The sequence below is a fragment of the Podarcis filfolensis genome, assembly GCF_964270895.1.
Source record: "Podarcis filfolensis genome assembly, chromosome: 10".
Taxonomy (NCBI): Eukaryota; Metazoa; Chordata; class Lepidosauria; order Squamata; family Lacertidae; genus Podarcis; species Podarcis filfolensis.
Genome location: NC_139612.1, coordinates 73,475,221 through 73,494,477, shown reverse-complemented (window position 1 = coordinate 73,494,477; position 19,257 = coordinate 73,475,221). Strand labels below are relative to the sequence as shown.

At 53.1% G+C, this 19,257-nt stretch overlaps 3 protein-coding genes across 3 annotated transcripts in view; 1 reads left to right on the top strand and 2 right to left on the bottom strand.

Annotated features, from left to right (window-relative positions):
- The window catches only part of LOC310744088 (uncharacterized protein), a gene marked incomplete at its 3' end in the record, with an annotated part of 165,157 nt that overhangs the window by 4,453 nt on the left and 141,447 nt on the right, over positions 1 to 19,257 (bottom strand). The gene's annotated exons all lie outside the window — the stretch shown is intronic.
- LOC310744065 (uncharacterized protein) overlaps positions 1 to 19,257 on the top strand; it is a gene marked incomplete at its 3' end in the record, with an annotated part of 147,265 nt that overhangs the window by 20,477 nt on the left and 107,531 nt on the right. The gene's annotated exons all lie outside the window — the stretch shown is intronic.
- LOC310743104 (zinc finger and SCAN domain-containing protein 31-like) lies at positions 7,094 to 11,308 on the bottom strand. Its single transcript, XM_083573216.1, has 4 exons — positions 11,198 to 11,308; positions 8,767 to 9,271; positions 8,485 to 8,566; positions 7,094 to 7,193 (listed from the first exon to the last, which is right to left on the bottom strand). The coding sequence occupies exons 2-4, from the start codon at positions 9,178 to 9,180 to the stop codon at positions 7,177 to 7,179; spliced, it is 513 nt and encodes a 170-aa protein (XP_083429342.1). The 5' UTR covers positions 9,181 to 9,271; positions 11,198 to 11,308; the 3' UTR covers positions 7,094 to 7,176.

Sequence of the window (19,257 nt, the reverse complement as noted above, 5' to 3'; positions counted from 1 at the left end):
AGGCTCCTTCACAGGTCGGGGGCATGCAAATGGTGCCCGCCGAGTCACCAGGTTCACAGGCTTCACCACCTGTGATTTTTGAGCGGTCAAGACCCAATCCTGCGGAGCCGATTCCCTCTGGAGCTCGGAGGGAATCCGCCATTAGCCGATGGCGCTAACCCGGAAGTCCCCCAAAGATGTGCTTTCCTAACCTCAAATTCCCAGCATGTTCCCTCCCATTCCATTCTCAGCAAGGTCTATGCTGGCTTGATCATGTCTGTCAGGGCTACCCTAGGTCCCAGCTCACAAAGGACCAACGCTGCTTCGTTGTTAAGTATAAAAGCCTTTATTGAAGTTCAGTTTCACTTCCAGAGCCGCAGCGCGCAGCCCCACGTCTAAAGTGTCAGACCACTGCTGCTCCGTCTGAGTCTCCTCCCCCTTGACACCAATTTAAGAGTCTAGCCTTGCTCCACCTTCTCCGCTGCTCCTTCCTCCTCTGGGTCCGCCTGCCCGCCGGGGTTCCGCCCTTTCTAGCCTCTTCTCCCGCTGATTCCCCTGAGCCTTCTCCCTCCCTCCGGCGGGCTTTAGGAGCTGGTTCCCCATCCGGGTCTCCTGCTGTTCCGCGCGCCTGCACATTTGAACTTGGCGCGCGCGCCCAGCCAGCAACTTTCCTCCTGACCGTTCCACTGCTGCTGTCACTGCTTCCCCCATCGGGGGGGCTAGCTGCAACTGACCTCCCCTCCGTTGGAGGCGTGGTCAGCCCTGACTCCCTCTCTGGAGGAGACACTGCTCCTGACACATGTGACTCCTCCCCCCCACTACGCTCTGGTGGGGAAACTGGTCCTGATCCTCCACTGCTGCTTTGGGGTTCCCCTCTGGCTCCTTGTTTCTGGTGCGTCCCCCCTGGGACCCCCCTTGCCCTGACCATCGGCGCCCCCTTCTGGGAATCTTCTGATTCGCTGGAGAAGCTCATGGAATCTCTCGGGCCACTGTCATACTCCCCTACGCTGCCCTCGGATTCTTCCCCTTCGCTCTCCCAATCCTCTCTCCCCAGTGCTCCTGCTCCTGATTCCCTGACATCCATCCCCCCCTCGAAGCCCCCCCTTCCCCCCTCCCCCTCTTCGGGTGTGGGTTCCGGGTGCTCCAGTCCAGTGGGTGTGAGTGCGGGATACCATTCTTCCCCCCTGGTGTGTAGCCGGTCCACTGGATCCGGCCCAACCGCAACGGGCTCGTCGACGTCGATTTCCTCTGCTTCCATCTCTCTGCTGATGTGCTCGAATCCAGGATCCTCCCCCAACACGTCCATGTCCTCCCCTCCCCCGGGTACCTCTGGTGAGACAGCTTGCAAAGGTCCCCGCAGCAGCTCCCTGCGCCACCCCACCTCCGGTTGAGTGTCCCACCAATAGGAGCGGTCTGTGGCAAACCCCAAGAGAGACCCCTCCGAGGAGCTAGTGTCTGGCGTCGTCTCTTCAGCTGATGAAAAACCCTGGAACGTACTGGCTGACAGTGTGGGCGTGAAGAGCCAGTCGTCGAAATACTCTGCCGGCATAGGTCTGTGTGGGAAGAGTGCATGGAACTCGTCTTTAAGATAGTGCTCCTCCACGGCATAGCACGGTAACCACCTGTTGGCACTGGCTGGGGTACCTTCCCTGGCGAGGAGGTATTCCACCCCCTCTTCCCCCCACCTCGAGTCCAAAATCTCCGTGACCTCGTTGAGTGGCGTCGCCCTCCGTGACCCCTCCCTCTTCGGAGATTCACTAAGTGTGTCTGGCGCGTTCCCTGTCGCCTGAAACCTGTGGGGTTCCCTGTAGGGTGTGAGCACTGACCTATGAAAGACTGGGTGCATTCTGGAGCCCTCCGGGAGTGTCAACCGGAAGGCCACTGGATTGATTTGCGCCGCGACCTGGTAAGGTCCCAGCTGCTTGTGCTTGAGCTTCCTCTTAGCTAGCGTCCTGGCCGGCACTGCCTGGGCTGCTAACCAGACCCAGTCCCCCACCTGGATGTCCTCCCCGACCCTCCTGTGCTTGTCTGCCTGCATTTTGTAGGCGTGTTTCGCCAGTTCCAATTGCCTGCGGAGTTGCTCGTGGACCTCCTGTAACTCTGCTGCTAAGTGCTCTGCTCCCCTTGGCTCCCCCTCCCCCTTCGTCTCTAACCCTGGGAAAGTTCTGGGATGCCGCCCATTATTGGCGAAGAACGGTGTCACTCCCGTAGACCCGTGCTTCGTGTTGTTGTAGGCAAACTCGGCCAGCGGTAGGTAGTCCACCCAGGTCGAGGGTTGTTGATTGGCGTAGCATCGCAGGTACTGCTGCATGATGGCGTTGACCCTCTCCGCTTGTCCGTTGGTCTGCGGGTGTCGTGCCGACGCTAAGTTGATCTTGACGTTCAGGATGCCCAGCAGCTTCTGCCAGAAGCTCGAGACGAATTGGCGACCCCGGTCGGACAGGATGGACCGCGGCAAGCCGTGAGCTTTGAACACGTGGTCTATGAACAGCTTGGCGGTCTGTTCCGCTGTGGCCACCTTCGCGCACGGAATAAAGTGTGCCATCTTGGTGAACATGTCTACGACCACGAGCACCGCTGTTTTGCCTCGCGAGCTGGGCAGATCTGTGACAAAGTCCAGGGCCACTCTCTCCCACGGTTCGAGCGGCGTCTGTAGGGGTTCTAGTAGACCCGCTGGCTTCCTGTGTACTGGCTTGGCCCTTTGGCAGGTGTCACACCTGGAGACGTAATCCGCGACTTCTCCCCTCACCTTGGGCCACCAAAAGTCTCTGGTTACTAATTCCGCCGTTTTGTCCTTGCCGAAGTGCCCAGCGCTGGGCGCGTCGTGTAGCTGCTGCAAGACTTTCGCGCGGAGGTCGTCTCCGGGCACGTAGAGAGCCCCTTTGCGGATGAGCAGTCCGTCTCGTATCTGGAACTCGTCGTCCTTCGCTGTGCCTCTTCGCACCTCCTCCATCTTGGATTGTGCGAACGAATCCGTCTGCAGCGCTCGACGCACCGCGTCCAGGTCCACGGCAGCTGAAGCGCACGCCCACGCTTTCGGTGCGAAAATGTGCTTGGCCGCCACCGGCGCCGCTTCCTCGAGATACTGCGGCTTCCTGGATAGTGCATCCGCCATGACGTTGTTGTCTCCCGGGATGTATTCTATCCGGAAATCGAAATCCGCAAAGAACTCCGCCCAGCGGATGTGTCTCTGGTTCAGGAACCGCGCCGTGCGCCAGTACTCCAGGTTCTTATGGTCCGTGCGGACTTGCACTGTGTGTCTGGCTCCAACGAGGAAGTGCCGCCACGCCCTGAAAGCTGCATGAATGGCCAGCAACTCCCTGTCCCAGATGGTGTAGTTCTGTTCCGCCTTGCTGAGTTTCCTGGAGTAGAATGCGCACGGCCTCCATTCCCCTTGCGGATCTTGCTGCAACAGGACGGCCCCCACTGCTCTGTCTGAGGCGTCCGTCTCAACCCTCATTGGTCTGCTGGGGTTTACATGTAGCAGCTGTTCTTCGGACGCGAAGAGACGCTTGAGTCTCCGAAAGGACTGCTCCGCCTGGTCCGTCCAGGTGAACTTCTTCTTCTTGGAGCTGAGGGTGTCCGTGATGGCCGCCGTCTCCTTCGCGAACCCTTTGATGAACTTGCGATAAAAGTTGGCGAAGCCGACGAACCTCTGGACCTCCTTCCGATTGCGCGGGCTCTTCCAGTCCAACACCGCGCGGACCTTGGCGCTGTCCATGGCGAGTCCCTTGTCGGACAGCTTGTAGCCCAGAAAATCCACCTCCGTCATGTCGAACTGGCACTTCTCTAATTTGGCGTAAAGTCTGTGCTCCCGTAGCCTCTGCAGGACCTCCTTGACGTCCCTCTCGTGAGCCTCCTGCGATTCCGAGAAGATCAGGATATCGTCCAGGAAGCAGACGCACTTCTTGTAGAGGAGTCCCGCTAACACGTGATGCATGAAAGCTTGGAAGGTATGGGAGCCATTTTGCAGACCAAAAGGCATTACGCGATATTCATAGGTGCCTAAAGGTGTAAACATGGCTGTCTTCCACTCATCGCCCTCCCGCATGCGTATAAGGTTGTACGCCCCTCGTAGATCCAACTTGGTGAAGATCCGTCCCTTCCTCACCGTCGCGAGCAGGTCGTCGATCTTGGGCATGGGGAATGCTGCGGGCTTTGTTTTGGAATTTATGGTCCTAAAATCAACTATGAGTCTCCGTTGGGGCGTGTCCTTCTTCTTCACGAAAAACACGGGACTGCCCCCCACTGCTTTAGATTCTTGGATGAACCCCCGCTTCAAGTTGTGATCTATGAACTCCCTGAGTTCTTGCAGTTCATCTTCAGACATGGAATACAGTTTCCCAGTCGGCAGCGTCGCTCCCGGCAGGAGGTCAATCTTGCAGTCGTAAGGCCTGTGGGGAGGCAGCTTATCCGCTTCCCTCTCGCAGAAGACCTCCAAAAACTCCTTGTACTTGTTGGGTACCGCTTGCACCATGCCTAGGTGTAGCTGCGGTTCATCCTCTTGCCCCTCCTCCTCCTGGCGGGTCTGGATGCAGTGTTCTGCGCAGTAGGAGGAACAGAAGGTCAACTGCCGCTGGTACCATGCCAATGCCGGGCTGTGCCTATCCAGCCAACTCATACCCAACACTATGGGCGTGTCCGACAGGTGGGTGACGTTGAAGCTGATGACTTCGCGGTGGTTTCCAATTTGCATCACCATCGGTGGTGTTTGCTGTACCACCTCTCCTCCCAGTAGCTTCCTGCCATCGACCGTGACGACGTTTAGGGGCATCGTGGCTGGCATGAGTGCTATGCGATGTTGCTTGATAAAGTCCACTCCAATAAAGTCTGCGTTGCTCCCAGAGTCAATGGTTATTGGTACTTGCATGGTGTGCCCATTGGGCAACTGGAGCGATGCGGTGAGTTGCACCACTGGTTTGGGTGGGAGGGGGTCTGTGGGCTGTAAAATCTCTGGGGACTGCTTCACTGACTTGCCTGGTTGGGCCCCAGTGGCTCTGTTTCCAACCAGGCTTCTTCTTCCCCCTGCAGCTGTTTCAGCTGCTCACCTGTTCCCTTTACTGTTGCTGAGGCTGCAGTGTGCTTCTGGAGCCTCTGGGGACACTCTTTGGCCATGTGCTGTGCACTGTCGCAGATGTAACACTTCCTGGTCCCTCTAGGAGCCTTCCCCTTGACTGCTCCCGGTGTTTGGGCTCTGCTGGCAGTCTGAGCCCTTGCACCACCAATCTCCATCGGCTCTTCTCCCCTTCCCAAAGGAGGCATGGACAGCGCCCGCCCCGCCTCTCTGGGAAAGAAAGGGGTTGTCCTGGCTGGGGTGCTTCCCTTACGTCCTTCCAGGCGCACACCAATTGCCAACGCTCTTTGGGCAACTTCTTGGGTATTTTGGGGTCTTTCTCCTCTTGCCAGTTCATCTTTCACCTCTCCACTTAGCCCCTCCCAGAACAGGTCTCTGACAGCAATGGAGTCCTTCTCCCAGCCCAGCACGTTCAGTAAGGCAAAAAAGCGCGAGTGATACTGCCTCACCGTCGCTTTCCCTTGCTGTAGTCCATGCATTTCCCTCCGAGCAATATCTACATCTACCGTAGATTTAAAGCAAGCGTCCATAGCTTTGATAAATGCATCGGAATCTTTGAGGGCAGGGTCTTTTTCGCGCCACAAATTCCGCAGCCACGCTTTTGCTTCCCCATGCAAATGAGTGATTATGAAGCCCACCTTCTCTTCCTCATCTCTAAAGTCTTTCCGAAGCAAATTGAGCGCGTAAACCACGTCAGCTCTGAAGTTAGGGTATTGCTGCAGGTTCCCATCAAAGTGCGCCACCAGGCTGCCCCCCCTCTTCCCGAGGCCAACTCCCTCCGGTTTGGGTCCTGGCAGCCCCTCTTTCCCCCAACGGTCCCACCTGGCTTGCAGATCCCGGCAGAGCGCTACTGCTTCTTCTTCTCTTTTCCTGGATGCTGCTACTTCCGCGTAAAGCGTCGTGACTGCTTCTTGCAGTTCTTTCACCTGGCTCTCTGTAGTCATCTTTGCCTATCTTCGTGAGCTCGCAAAACACCAAGTCTTGCCCCTCGCTGCACCAACTCACGCTGCGAGGTTTTTATGGGAGACGGAGCATACTGTCAGGGCTACCCTAGGTCCCAGCTCACAAAGGACCAACGCTGCTTCGTTGTTAAGTATAAAAGCCTTTATTGAAGTTCAGTTTCACTTCCAGAGCCGCAGCGCGCAGCCCCACGTCTAAAGTGTCAGACCACTGCTGCTCCGTCTGAGTCTCCTCCCCCTTGACACCAATTTAAGAGTCTAGCCTTGCTCCACCTTCTCCGCTGCTCCTTCCTCCTCTGGGTCCGCCTGCCCGCCGGGGTTCCGCCCTTTCTAGCCTCTTCTCCCGCTGATTCCCCTGAGCCTTCTCCCTCCCTCCGGCGGGCTTTAGGAGCTGGTTCCCCATCCGGGTCTCCTGCTGTTCCGCGCGCCTGCACATTTGAACTTGGCGCGCGCGCCCAGCCAGCAACTTTCCTCCTGACCGTTCCACTGCTGCTGTCACTGCTTCCCCCATCGGGGGGGCTAGCTGCAACTGACCTCCCCTCCGTTGGAGGCGTGGTCAGCCCTGACTCCCTCTCTGGAGGAGACACTGCTCCTGACACATGTGACTCCTCCCCCCCACTACGCTCTGGTGGGGAAACTGGTCCTGATCCTCCACTGCTGCTTTGGGGTTCCCCTCTGGCTCCTTGTTTCTGGTGCGTCCCCCCTGGGACCCCCCTTGCCCTGACCATCGGCGCCCCCTTCTGGGAATCTTCTGATTCGCTGGAGAAGCTCATGGAATCTCTCGGGCCACTGTCATACTCCCCTACGCTGCCCTCGGATTCTTCCCCTTCGCTCTCCCAATCCTCTCTCCCCAGTGCTCCTGCTCCTGATTCCCTGACAATGTCCATGGTCAAAACAGTCGATAGACCTCCATTTAAGGTGAGTTTGTGGGTATTAGAATCCCAAATGCTGCAAGTGGCCATGTAGAGAGCTCCCTCAAAACCAGGGAGGCTTATCACAGAGAGAGATGCATGGAATTTCCAAAGAGAAATTATGATGCACAAGTGAGCCTTACTGAGAGAGGCCACGATCCCACAATTCTCCTCCATGACTTCCTTATGCAGAGCTCTCTGGTCAGGATCTAGCAACGCCCATTCCTCATCTGTGAAATGAACAGCGACATCTTCAAAGCACACTGGACCCTAAGAGAGAAAGGGAAAGATCCTCTTTAGAGAGCACTAAGGTTGTCTGCTACACATTGCTCTGTTTCTTTCTGCTCATTAAATGGTGTTTTGTTTCATTGGGATCGTCCTGCTGCACGTTTTAATTGTGGGTGCTGCTTTTAATGTCTTAGTGGAATTCTTATCTTGTGTGATTTAGTGATGGACATTAATCTTTGTGTAAATGGGTAGAACTGTACATTGTGTTCTGAAAATCCTTCTGTCTGTGCCAGATGGAAGGATCCCCTCTCTGCTCCCCATGTCCTGTTCTTGGGGTGGGGGAGACCCTTCTGATGCCCTAAAGACAACTTCAAGAAGTGCACTGGGGGAATGGAGGGAGGAGAAGGTGGGGAAACCCCATTGTGCAACTGATGTAACAGGATAGGTGAATCCTGGGAACTGTTTTTTAGGCTTGGTGAACTAACTACTTAGAAGTCTATTTTAGCATTCAATGATAACTCTAGAAATAAAACAACAATGACTTATGAATCATCCTATTGACCTTCAGAAGGCGAGTTAAGGCAAGGTGGCTGTTCCTTATTCTCACCCCATTAAGCTTCTCGAATGGCATTCCCAGCCTCTTGGCTTCTGTCTAAGCTGCCCTTGACAAAGACGCCTTAAGAGAAGCTTGGACAGAAGCCAAGAGGAGGAGAGAATAGAATAGAATATCATTTATTACGGCCATAGGCCCATACAGGTAAAAACAACACATAAATAACAGTTTGTGCCGTAAGGAGAAAAAAACGATCGCTAAAACACCACTATAACAATAAAATACTATAAAATGGAAAGGCATACTACACCTTAATTAGCTTGTAGAGCTCCTTGGCGTCGCTTTTGGGAAAGGACAGCAACTAGGAAGAGGAGGAGAGAGATTCCTTGGGGGCCAGAGGCACCCTGGCTGCCCCACCCCTCAGCCCCCTTCCCCACAGGGCTCCCTCCCTCTACCTGAGCTGCTTCCACAGCCGTTGCTTCTCCTTCCCCACCAGGAATAGATGGAAGAGGAGGTCTTACTGGCATCATCTGGTCACCTGCAAAAGATAAAAGTAAGTGGGAAGCCAGGAGTGCAGCTGCTCTCCAAAAAGTCTCACCTTCTGAGTGTGTCTGGACATTTGGACCCATTTCATAATTTAGTTGGGTTAAAAAATACATCTCCCTTCCTTGGTGCTCCTGGCCCCAAGTGTCTCCCCCCCCAAAAAAGAGGAAAAGAACCCATGGATTCGTTTTGATATCCACAGAAAGGAACCAAATGGAGAACGGACTCCTTCCTTACCCAGCAGCCTCTCTCTGGTGTTCAACAGAGTCCTTTTGGTCTCAGAGGAATCTGGGCCCATTTCTGCAAACAGATCCTGTCTCTGAAATAGCAACAAAGATTCAAAACAGAAACTATGAAGAAGAGTTAGAAAAGGAATGACAGAGGCAAAAACTGAAGGGCAATCTGATAGCATTCAATGGCTGCTTTCCAAAAAAGGATGGTATATTAACAGAGAATTTTCAGATATTGTCACTCACGTTTGGAGCCCCTTTGGAGTATCTAGAGTAAAGTCTCTCTCACCTGCTGCTCTGCCTGCTTTCTCTCCTCTGCCTGACTCAGGAGGAAACCTTCAGCCAGGGCCACTGCCTGGGAACTGGTCTCTGCTCCGCATTCCCTCACCCAGCTCTCCATCTCCGGTGGAAGGACGGCCAGGAACTGCTCCAAGATCACCAGGTTCAGCATCTCAGCTTTTGTGTGCCTTTCTGGCTTCAGCCATTGATGGTAAAGGTTGTAGAGTCGGCTGCAAACCTCTCGAGGTCCTTTGGTCTCCTGGAAGCAGAACTGCCTGAACTGCTGGCTCTGAGCCTCTGAGCGGAGGGTGTCCTCCTCACCCAGGATCTTCTGCACAGTTTCCCCCCAGAATCCCCCACTGCTCCCAGTTCTGATAGCATGGTCTCTTCCTGCTTCAGGGCCAGCTGAGTTTTTCTCATCCATCTGTGCTCTCAGGAAGCCTCCAAGAGAGATGAAGGAACCCCTTGATCTTCTGCCAAGTTCTGTCTGTCCGAATTAGAGGTGCTAGGAAATTCTACAAAGCAAAAACAGTGGTACCTCAGGTTACAGATGCTTCAGGTTACAGACGCTTCAGGTTACAGACTCCGCTAACCCAGAAATAGTACCTCGGGTTAAGAACTTTGCTTCAGGATGAGAACAGAAATCGCACTGCAATGGCAGTGGGAGGCCCCATTAGCTAAAGTGGTATCTCAGGTTAAGAACAGTTTCAGGTCAAGAACGGACCTCCAGAACGAATTAAGTTCTTAACCCAAGTACCACTGTACATTGTTCTGTTACAAAACTGACCTATTGCCTGGAGGAGAAAAATGTTCCGTGAGGAAGTATGTATGAGTCTTGGAAGAGCCGGCTCTGGACTGCACCACAACCCAGGCTCTGAGGTTTCTATAAAAAGGAGAAGGAGAAGTAAGTCTCCAGCCCTCCTAGCGGGAAAGTGACCATGCAAAACGAGCAGGGAACTGTTGGTCTTTCTGAGAGATGGATCAGCCTGGTTGCTCCTGCCTTTCAGAGTTTTCAGTCAAGGAATGAAGTCAGAACTGTGATTGACAAGTGACTCATTTGTACTGAGTGTTATCTGAGCATTGGGTTATAGTGGGGGTCCTAACTCAGGGTTCCTCAAGAGTTGCTCTCCTGCCCAACCCCACTTCAGAGCCCATTTATTCCCTTATCTGGCTAACTCCTGAGGGCCAAATGACATGTGGGTGGGGTCAAAGGACAGCACTCAAAAGCAAATAAAGTGGGACAAGCCTTTCTATGCCTGTAATGCATTTACAACTGTTCTTATTTCTGTTTTTTAAATTTTGTAATCTGCTCTTGGAAATTCGGCTGATGGGCAGGGAACTAACAATAATGATGATGATGTTACATTGCTTAACATGCCCCCTCCCCAGTCATGAATACCTGAGGGCTCTCCTGGGTCCATCATGGTCGCTTGAGGCTCAGGTGCCCATGTCCAGCTCAGGCTAGTTCCCCACCCCACAGACCTTTTGGGACAGAGAGGACATGGCCCTGGTCCTCCCTGCTCTGCACCAGATGGGATGGTTGCAACGCTCTCTGTGTGGAACTGCCCTTGAAGGCGACTTGGGAACTGGTCCAAAATGCAGCAGCCAGATGATTGGCTGGGCTGCCTCTCTACATGAATGGCATTTCTCTCCCACCTCCTTGTCCAAGGAGATCAAGGTGGCATCCATGGGTCTACCCCTCCCCACTGAGTCCCCCCACAACTAACACATTGGATTCCTGTTTTAAAACAGTTGCACTGGTTGTTTCCTTTCCAGCAGGACCTCTCCTGCTCTCAATGCCTTGGCTTGTGAGACCTCCAGTGGTGCTTTCATAGAACTATAGAAGTGGATGACACCCCAAGGATCATCTAGCTCAACCCCAAGCAATCTCAGAGAACACACTTGCATCTGGACACACACTAAGCACTGGAGGAGAAAATGAGCACTGCAGGATCAGGCCATAGGGCTGCCCCATAGAGCAGAGGAACCCCCCCCCCCCATCGCCCTCTCCTCCTCCTCCACGGATTGGTCTCCTCCTCTTTTAACGCCACCTTGATTGGCGGCCTCCCTGGCTCTTGGGAGGCAGTTCCACAGGTTTTACTCTGCCCTGCAAGAGGAAGCGCTTTCTCTTCTCTGCCCTCCGTCTTCCTTCCTTGCACAGGTGAAATTTTAGGGACCAGGGTATATTTCATGTCCGAATGTTTCCATCTGCGGACAACCTCTGTTATAAAAGGGGACTGATCCATACATCTGAATGGGGTTTCTCTGCATGCATTTCCCCACTCCTGGATCCAAGGGGTCAGCAGTGCATCCATGCAAAGCAAGAGCAGAGCTGCCGCCCTCCTGCGACCCTCCGCGCCCTGACTTGCCCCCCTCTTGCCATGCAGCGCTGGGACCCCCGCTCTCCCCATGGGCCCTATCCTGGGAGAGAGGAGACTCACCGGATCCCATCAGGCGCCCCCAGGCAGCCTCTGCAGAGCCGAACCAAGGGGACCCCCACACGCCCGACTTCTTGCAGGAAAGGGGGGGATTGGGCTTTCGCTCTGGAGGACCCTGCCCCCCCCCGACTTGCTTTCCTCTCTAGGAATCTAGCTCGTTTCCGTTTAACCCTTGGCAAGCCGAGCGCACCCAACTCACGCCTCTCCCTCTCTCAAGAGCCGGAGCATCGCGCACCAATGGCATCCCGAGAAGGCGGAGCAGGAGAGGTTTATGGATCACTTCCGGCAAGGGATACATCCAGTTATGGACAGCAGCTGAACGGCCCCCTAACAGCTGGCCCCTGAACACGGGTCCTAAGAAATCCTCACTGGCTCTAGATCCGTTTCTGATCACCATTCAAAGTGTTGGTGCTGACCTTGAAAGCCCCAAATGGTCTCAGCCCGAGGAAAACATTTCCGCAAAAAGATCAAAACATGTAGCCGCAGGTGATACAATAGGAGCCTTTCTGCAAGTGGCCTTTGCAACACAACTCACAGGATGGTAACAAAGTATACACATTTGCCTCTTTACAACGTAGCCCCGTTTCCTCAACGAACCCACCCGTTTCTTGATGAAATAGAACTTCTGCCAGGAAAACCTGAGCTGAAATAGTAAGGAGAGCAAAACAGCAGCCCTGTCTGACCCCAGTCACGTGGCAGGAGAATCTTCCTGAGCCCCCCCCCCCCTCCGTGAGATGGGGATGCTGAAATAGGCAACCGATGGACAGACTTGTCATGTTGTGATACGGGAAAAGGGGGGGGGTACCATTCCCGGTCCCTCCACCAGCTCCAGCGGACCCGAGGCGATGACCTCGACGGCTCCCTAGCCCCTCAAGACCCCACACCGTCGCACAAGCACCACACTACACCCCTGCACCCTAGTCCTGTGAATAAAGGACTTCTCTTTCCCTCTCCTTGTACGGGCGAAATAAGCCCACCATCTTTCTACGCTTCCCTCTCGCTCCATTTCTAACGTGGGTAGACCGTATCAAAATGCATCTCCCATTGACTATAATGGCCGCGCTTTGGCCAATCAGAACCGTGCATTCGCCGTGCAGAGGTAGCTCAGCTAGCCTTGCACGCCTCATTTAACCTCTTGACAAGTTGTTGACAGCTCCCCTGCTGGGAGGACAATGGAATCGAAACCCCTGAACCCCTGAATGTATCAAGAGCTGCAACAATGTATCCATTCACTTCCGACTTTGATTAGCAATATGAGAATGAACTTAAAATAAGCTAAAACTTCTAAAATTCCTATAAAATCAACCATAGCACCGATTTCCTTCGTTCTGGTGTCAATCAACTCAGCTCCCTCAGGACTCTACGATACCCTACTTCCCTCCATAATCTCCTAAGCGACAAGTCACGTACTCAGGAAGACCCTAATCCTGTCAGATCGTTCTGCCAAGCCCTTCCTCCGGGCAATGCCAGGTGGCAGACGATGCATATCTGAACTATTGTTCTATCACCACCGGTACTCAGGAAGTGCTTATCTATGCATATCTCCCACTCTGTACACTGCCCCCTCCCTCCCCTAAAATGCTAATGTATGTAACCCCACCTTTCCGTAATATATTCATGATGTAAGCTGTGAAACCCAACCTTCCCATAATGTATTCATGACGTTTATTGCACTGTATTCTGGGACTTGGAGGGAACTTTTAAAAGTTCATGTCACCCCTTTCTCGCTGTTCAATCTTGCCTTGAACCTGTTGCGCAATAAACTTTGGATCTCCGCATCTTGCTCCTGTGTCCGGCTGAGTTCATTTTTCCGCTAGGACCCGCGGACTTAGTCCGACGAGCCGGGAGGCTGAGCAGACTCGCACCCGGAATTTTTCCGTAACATTTGGCGCCCAACGTGGGGCGGGCGGTTCTCCCGTGCTGCTGACCGGGGGCCCCGAAATCTTCAGCCGGCTCCGGGCCACTTTGCCCGGGAAGACCTTTTGGACCCCCGGCCATCCTCCGGGCGGTAATCAAACGTCCCAGGGTTCAGCCGGGGAGCAAAGGACATCCAGCCGGCTTCTTCGATCCCGGGATCATCATAGAAGACACGTGAGTATAAGGAAAAGGAAAACCCAGTGCACTGGTGGGAAGGGGGTGGATTCTCCTGGCAACTGAATTCTCTGCCCTCCTCTCTATCGCTCTTTCTCGCCTGTCTCTTGGTCCAATTGCTAAGAGAGACCTTGGACTGCCGCTCGACCCGAAAGGGGGGTTCTGAGCTCTATCTCTTTCGCCTCTCAAACCCTCCAGTCAGCCGCACCAATTGAGAGTCCGAAAGTAAGACGGAGAGACCCGGCTTGGAAAGACAGCCGACTCCCCGCAACGGACATCTCAGTTGAAAGCAAGGGGCTGGAGTTCTTCTTCCGAACTTCCCGAGCGCCCTTACGGAGGGGGCAGGAAGGGGTCTTGCTTTCTATCAATAATCCCAGCTGCACCGGTCGGGCCACGTAACACGTGTATCGTGCGTGAGCCCGCTTCCGAAAGCAAGGGGGATTTTCCGTCCGAAACTCTATCAAGGGACTACCCGATCTGGCACCGCACGGCGCGGGCGTCCAGTAGGGCCCCTTTTCCTGAGATTGTAACGATAGGTAGGAGGTTGCCAGGAGGGATAGCTCAAAGGAATTGGGCGGGATTTGGCAGAGTGGAAAGGAAAACCCCAGGAAATAGATAAGTAAGGAAGGAAAAAATAAGTGAAAAAGGAAGGAATTTTAGGAAATAGGTAAAAGAGCTCTCTAAAAGGAAACCCTGTTAGGAAGTTGCCAAGCAACTGAGTATAACCTTCCCTGATAAACCCCAGCCCCCCCTTCAATAAACCTCTCTTCTCTTTACCCCAGACACGCGTGAATCTAAAATGGGTACCCAAGCTTCCAAATACGAGCGGGCTCACTCCGGGAGGAAGGCTTCCAGAAAGCCATCTGAATCCCAGAGAGACCCCGACTCCCCTCTCGAAGTTGTCATCTCTTATTGGAAGGCTATTCCCGGGCATAAAGTACTATCGAGACAGAAGTTAGAGGACCTTTGTAAAGAAACTTGGCCTACAGGCACTGCCTCCGCGAGACCTGAGTTACGATGGCCAACGGGAGGCTCTTTTAATGAAGACCGCCTACGATACCTCAAAAAGTATCTGATGGAGGAGAAGCCCCGTCAGTTAGAATACCTAGCCGCCTTCGAGACGGTCAAAGGAATATTCCAAGCTTCGAAGGAAGCTACGAACTATCAATTGCCAATCTTAAATCCTGGAAGGCAATCTCTACCCCCCCCCCCCCCGTACGAAGGATATCCTGCAGATGACCAAATGGAACAGACACTCATCCCCTTCTATTATAGAGGAAGTACTCGACCCGCCTTAGATGAGAACTCAGACAGCGATGAAGGAGCAGGAGAACAAGGGGCACGGGGGGGCATCAAACTGAGATTGCGAGCTAGAGATAAAAAGAATGTTACCGTAGGAGACTCCAGTCATGCAGAGAAACCCAAAGAGACCCCGGGGACGTCAGGAGACGCGGACATAGTCACCCAGATGCCCTTAAGGGCCCTGCCGATCCCACCCTTGCAGCCAGACGGACCCCCTCGGATGGTATACACCCACCATCCATTCTACACGGCAGATCTGGTAACCTGGTCGAATCAAATGCCATCTTTAAGAGATGACCCGGACAAATGCCACCGCCAGGTCAGCGCCATTTTTTCAACCCATAACCCAACTTGGCCGGACGTCCATGTTCTCCTGAACGCCCTCTTTAACGAGGCCGAGAAGGCAGATATTTTAGCCAAAGCTGCAGAAGTAATTGAACTCCCGGATTATCAAACGGGACGCCCAGAAGGGGTAGAAGCGCTCACGGCTCAATGCCTGCGCGTCGAACCGGCTTGGGATTATAATACTACAAATGGGATTTGGTGCTTAAAGTTATTCAAGAAAGCGATCCTAGACGGCATTAAGGCTGCTGGACAACATACGGTCAATTGGACGAAGGTCCAAACTGTATTACAAGGGACAAACGAACATCCGTCCGACTATTATACCAGGCTAGTATCGGCCATCAAGACCTGGGGGGGGATTGATCCAGATAACCCCCAGCACGAAGTCATAGTGAAGGGCTTCTTTAAAGACCAAGCTTGTCCTGACATTAGAAAGGCTCTGAATCTACAAATAGGGTACGATGGAAAAAGCGTCAGTGAAATCCTCTCTATTGCAAAATCTGTTTTTAACTCTCGAGATGAGAGGAAAAGAAAAGACCCCAAGCCTGAAACTGAGCAGATTCTAGCCCTTAGTATGGAACCACACTCCACCAGAGGCAGAGGTTTCAGTCGAGGAAGGGGGGTCCGGGGAGGAGGACCTCCAAACCCTCATAGACCGTGGGGACCCACTACTGGAGGATGCTTTTACTGTCAAGAAGAAGGGCACATAAAAAGGTTTTGCCCCTACCTCAATAATATGGCCTATGGCGCTCCGCATCCTAATATGGCTCACGGGTATGGAAACCCCACACCCACCACCTATACCCCCCACACAAACCCCTCGGCTCCCTTCAACCAACCGACGCCCCCAAGTGTACCTGCTCAAACCCAAAGACCCCTACCAGGACCGAGGACCCAAATGCCCGCAATAATTCCACCCACTCACCCTTGGACAAACGCCACCGCACCACCCTTGCACCCCCCTAACCAACCTCCTCCGGACGATAGAGAAACTTATTGACAATTAAAAGGGGATCCCAACCAAACTCAAACTATCTGTCCGATCCTAACTTTATCATCAGAAGATCCGTTTTGCACCATAGAGATTGACGGCCATCCCTATCAATGCCTCTTAGATACTGGAGCCACATATTCTACCTTAACGAATAGCCATTTGGAACCAGGCTCAGAGACCAGAAAAGTTATGGGACTGGATGGGATACCCCGTACTTGCCCACTTTCACGCCCATCTAAAGTTACCCTTGGACCCCTGCTTGCTGAACATACCTTCCTCTTAACCAGCAGCCCTGTAAACCTCCTCGGAAGGGACTTACTTTGTAAATTAAATGCGACAATTAAATGTTCTAAGGAGGGCATCTACCTACACATGCCCGAGGAATCTATCCCCGCATTCCAGGGAATAATAGCGGAAGAGAAAGCAGACAGGCAATCTCCAGAGCTCCCTCCTGAGTTGAACGACTTACCCTCTTCTCTATGGGGCACCGAGTCAACTTCAGTGGGCCTCCTACTATCAGCAATCCCCGTAAAAATCACCTACAAAACTGATCTACCTTTCCCGTGCACAAAACAATATCCTCTACCCAAGGAAGCCATCGAAGGACTAACACCCATGATAGAGGACTTCCTCGAAAAGGGGATCCTGGTTCCTTGTGCATCCCCATGCAATACCCCAGTACTCCCAGTTAAGAAACCGTCCGTAGAAGGAGCCCCAGTCCGATACCGCTTTGTCCAAGACCTCAGACTGGTGAACCAATTCGTCATACCCCGCCACCCAGTGGTGGGCAACCCAAATTCCCTCTTGAACGCCATACCGGCAGAGACTGAATGGTATACAGCTGCAGACCTATGCTCTGCCTTCTTTAGCATACCCCTAGACCCTGCCAGCCAATTCCTCTTCGCCTTCACATGGGGCCCTAGTCAATTAACCTGGACTAGGTTACCCCAGGGGTATGTGGAGTCACCCGCGATCTTCTCAGCCATACTGCATCAAGATCTGCAGGATGTACACCTCCCTGCTGGCTCCTCCCTCTTGCTTTATGTAGACGATCTACTCCTCTGTTCTACTAGTGAGGAAGCATGTAAAACCGACACCAAACACCTTCTTGCTGAACTAGCCCGGAAGGGACATAAGGTCTCACCAAAAAAACTACAATACTGCAGGCAAGAAGTAAAGTACCTCGGGCACATCCTAGGAGTAGGCACCCGAAGCTTAGCCACTGACAGGATAGAAGCAGTGACAAAAATTCCCCTTCCAAAAACTAAACGACAATTGCGGGGATTCCTGGGCATGGCTGGCTTCTGTAGAGCTTGGATCCCAGGTTACAGTGAAATAACTAAGCCCCTGTCCGCTATGACCCGCCAAGATCACCCAGACACCTTAATATGGGAAGAAGGAGCCTATAAATCTTTCGAGCGGCTAAAGCGGGAACTAAGGTCTGCCCCCGCTCTAGGTTTACCCGACTACAGAATCCCCTTCAACTTGTTTATCCATGAACACATGGGGGTAGCCTCAGGGGTACTGACTCAGCCTTTCCGAGACCAAGAGAGACCGGTAGCATACTACAGTCTGCAGTTAGACACCACTGCAAAAGGGGCAGTGAGTTGCCTAAGGGCCATAGCTGCCGCAGCAATCCTCCTTGAAAAAGCCCAAGAGACAGTCTTAGGACACGAAATCATCATTCATGTTCCCCACTCTGTCTCCACCCTCCTAACTTTGAGAGGCTGCCATCACTTTTCAAACTCCCGACTAAACAAGTATGAAGCCCTCCTATTAACACCATCAAACGTTACTATTAAACGAGTCAACTCCCTTAACCCAGCTACCCTTCTGCCTCTCCCTGATGACGGAACCCCACACCACGACTGTGCCACCATAGTTCGACAAGCAGAAAGACCCAGGGAAGACTTAGATCATCTACCTTTGGAGAACCCAGACCTAATACTTTACACAGACGGTAGTTCAAAGGTTGTGGAAGGGGAGAGGAAAACGGGATACGCCGTGGTCAATGATTTTGAAATCTTAGAATCCAACCCAATTAACCCTCAGTATAGTGCTCAAGCTGCAGAATTAATAGCACTTATACGTGCCTGTGAGATCAGCGAAGGCAAGCGGGCTACCATCTATACTGACAGTAAATACTGCTTTGGATTGGTACATACTACCGGTCAAATCTGGCTACAAAGGGGCTTCCTGACGGCAGCCGGCTCTAAAATTTCACATGCTGCGTTAGTAGAAAGGCTCCTGACTGCCATCCACCTACCGGCCGCGATCGCAGTTGTGCATTGTAAAGCACACACCCGAGGTAGGGACCCAGTATCAAAGGGTAACAGACGAGCTGACAAGGCAGCCCAATCAGCAGCGCTCCGCCCCCCGAACAACGAGACAGAATTTCAAGCCGTACAAATCCCAGCCAACATAGATCCCACACAAATTTACAAAGAAACCCCTGAAGAAGAAAAGAGCCTCTGGTGTTCTATAGGTGCACTCGAGCAAGATGGTGTGTGGGTCCTCCCCGATGGCAGGACCGTCCTTCCAAAATCCTGGGTTCCAAAATTGGTGAGGGTCCTCCACCAACGAACACACTGGGGAAAGGGAAGGCTGGTAGAACATGTTAAGAGGTCCTGGTACGCTCCAGGACTTGCAGTCGCAGCCACAGCCGCATCAAAGAACTGTACCACTTGTAACTCCTTTAACCCTAAGCGACAACCCAGAACGCCACCGGGGGCTAGACCGTGGGCATTCGTCCCCTTTGAAAGCCTACAATTGGACTTTATCGACCTACCGCACTGCCAGGGCTTCAAACACGCCTTGATCATAGTGGATAAGCTCTCCTCCTGGGTAGAGGGATTCCCCTGTAGGAAACCCACCGCTTCCGTAGTAGCCAGAGCCCTCCTACAAGACATCATTCCTCGGTTTGGCATTCCCCGCCGCCTAGACAGTGACAGAGGAACCCATTTCACTGCTCAAATAGTGCAATCAGTGGCGAGAGCTCTACAAATAAAATGGGATCTCCACACACCCTATCACCCTCAGTCCTCTGGTCAAGTAGAGCGCATGAACCAGGAAATTAAAATACAACTGGGAAAACTCTGTAGGCTCACTGGACTGAAATGGGTAAATGCACTCCCACTAGTTCTCCATAATATAAGGAGTGCCCCTACCGGACCACTGAAACTATCTCCATATGAACTCTTATTCGGGAGACCTCCTCCCGTCTATAACACTATCTTTCCCCTCTCTGAACTCGAACTAGGGGAGGCAGAACTCACTAATTATGTCATTCAGCTTCAGACACAGCTACAGCGTCTCCACCAGTACGCGGCCC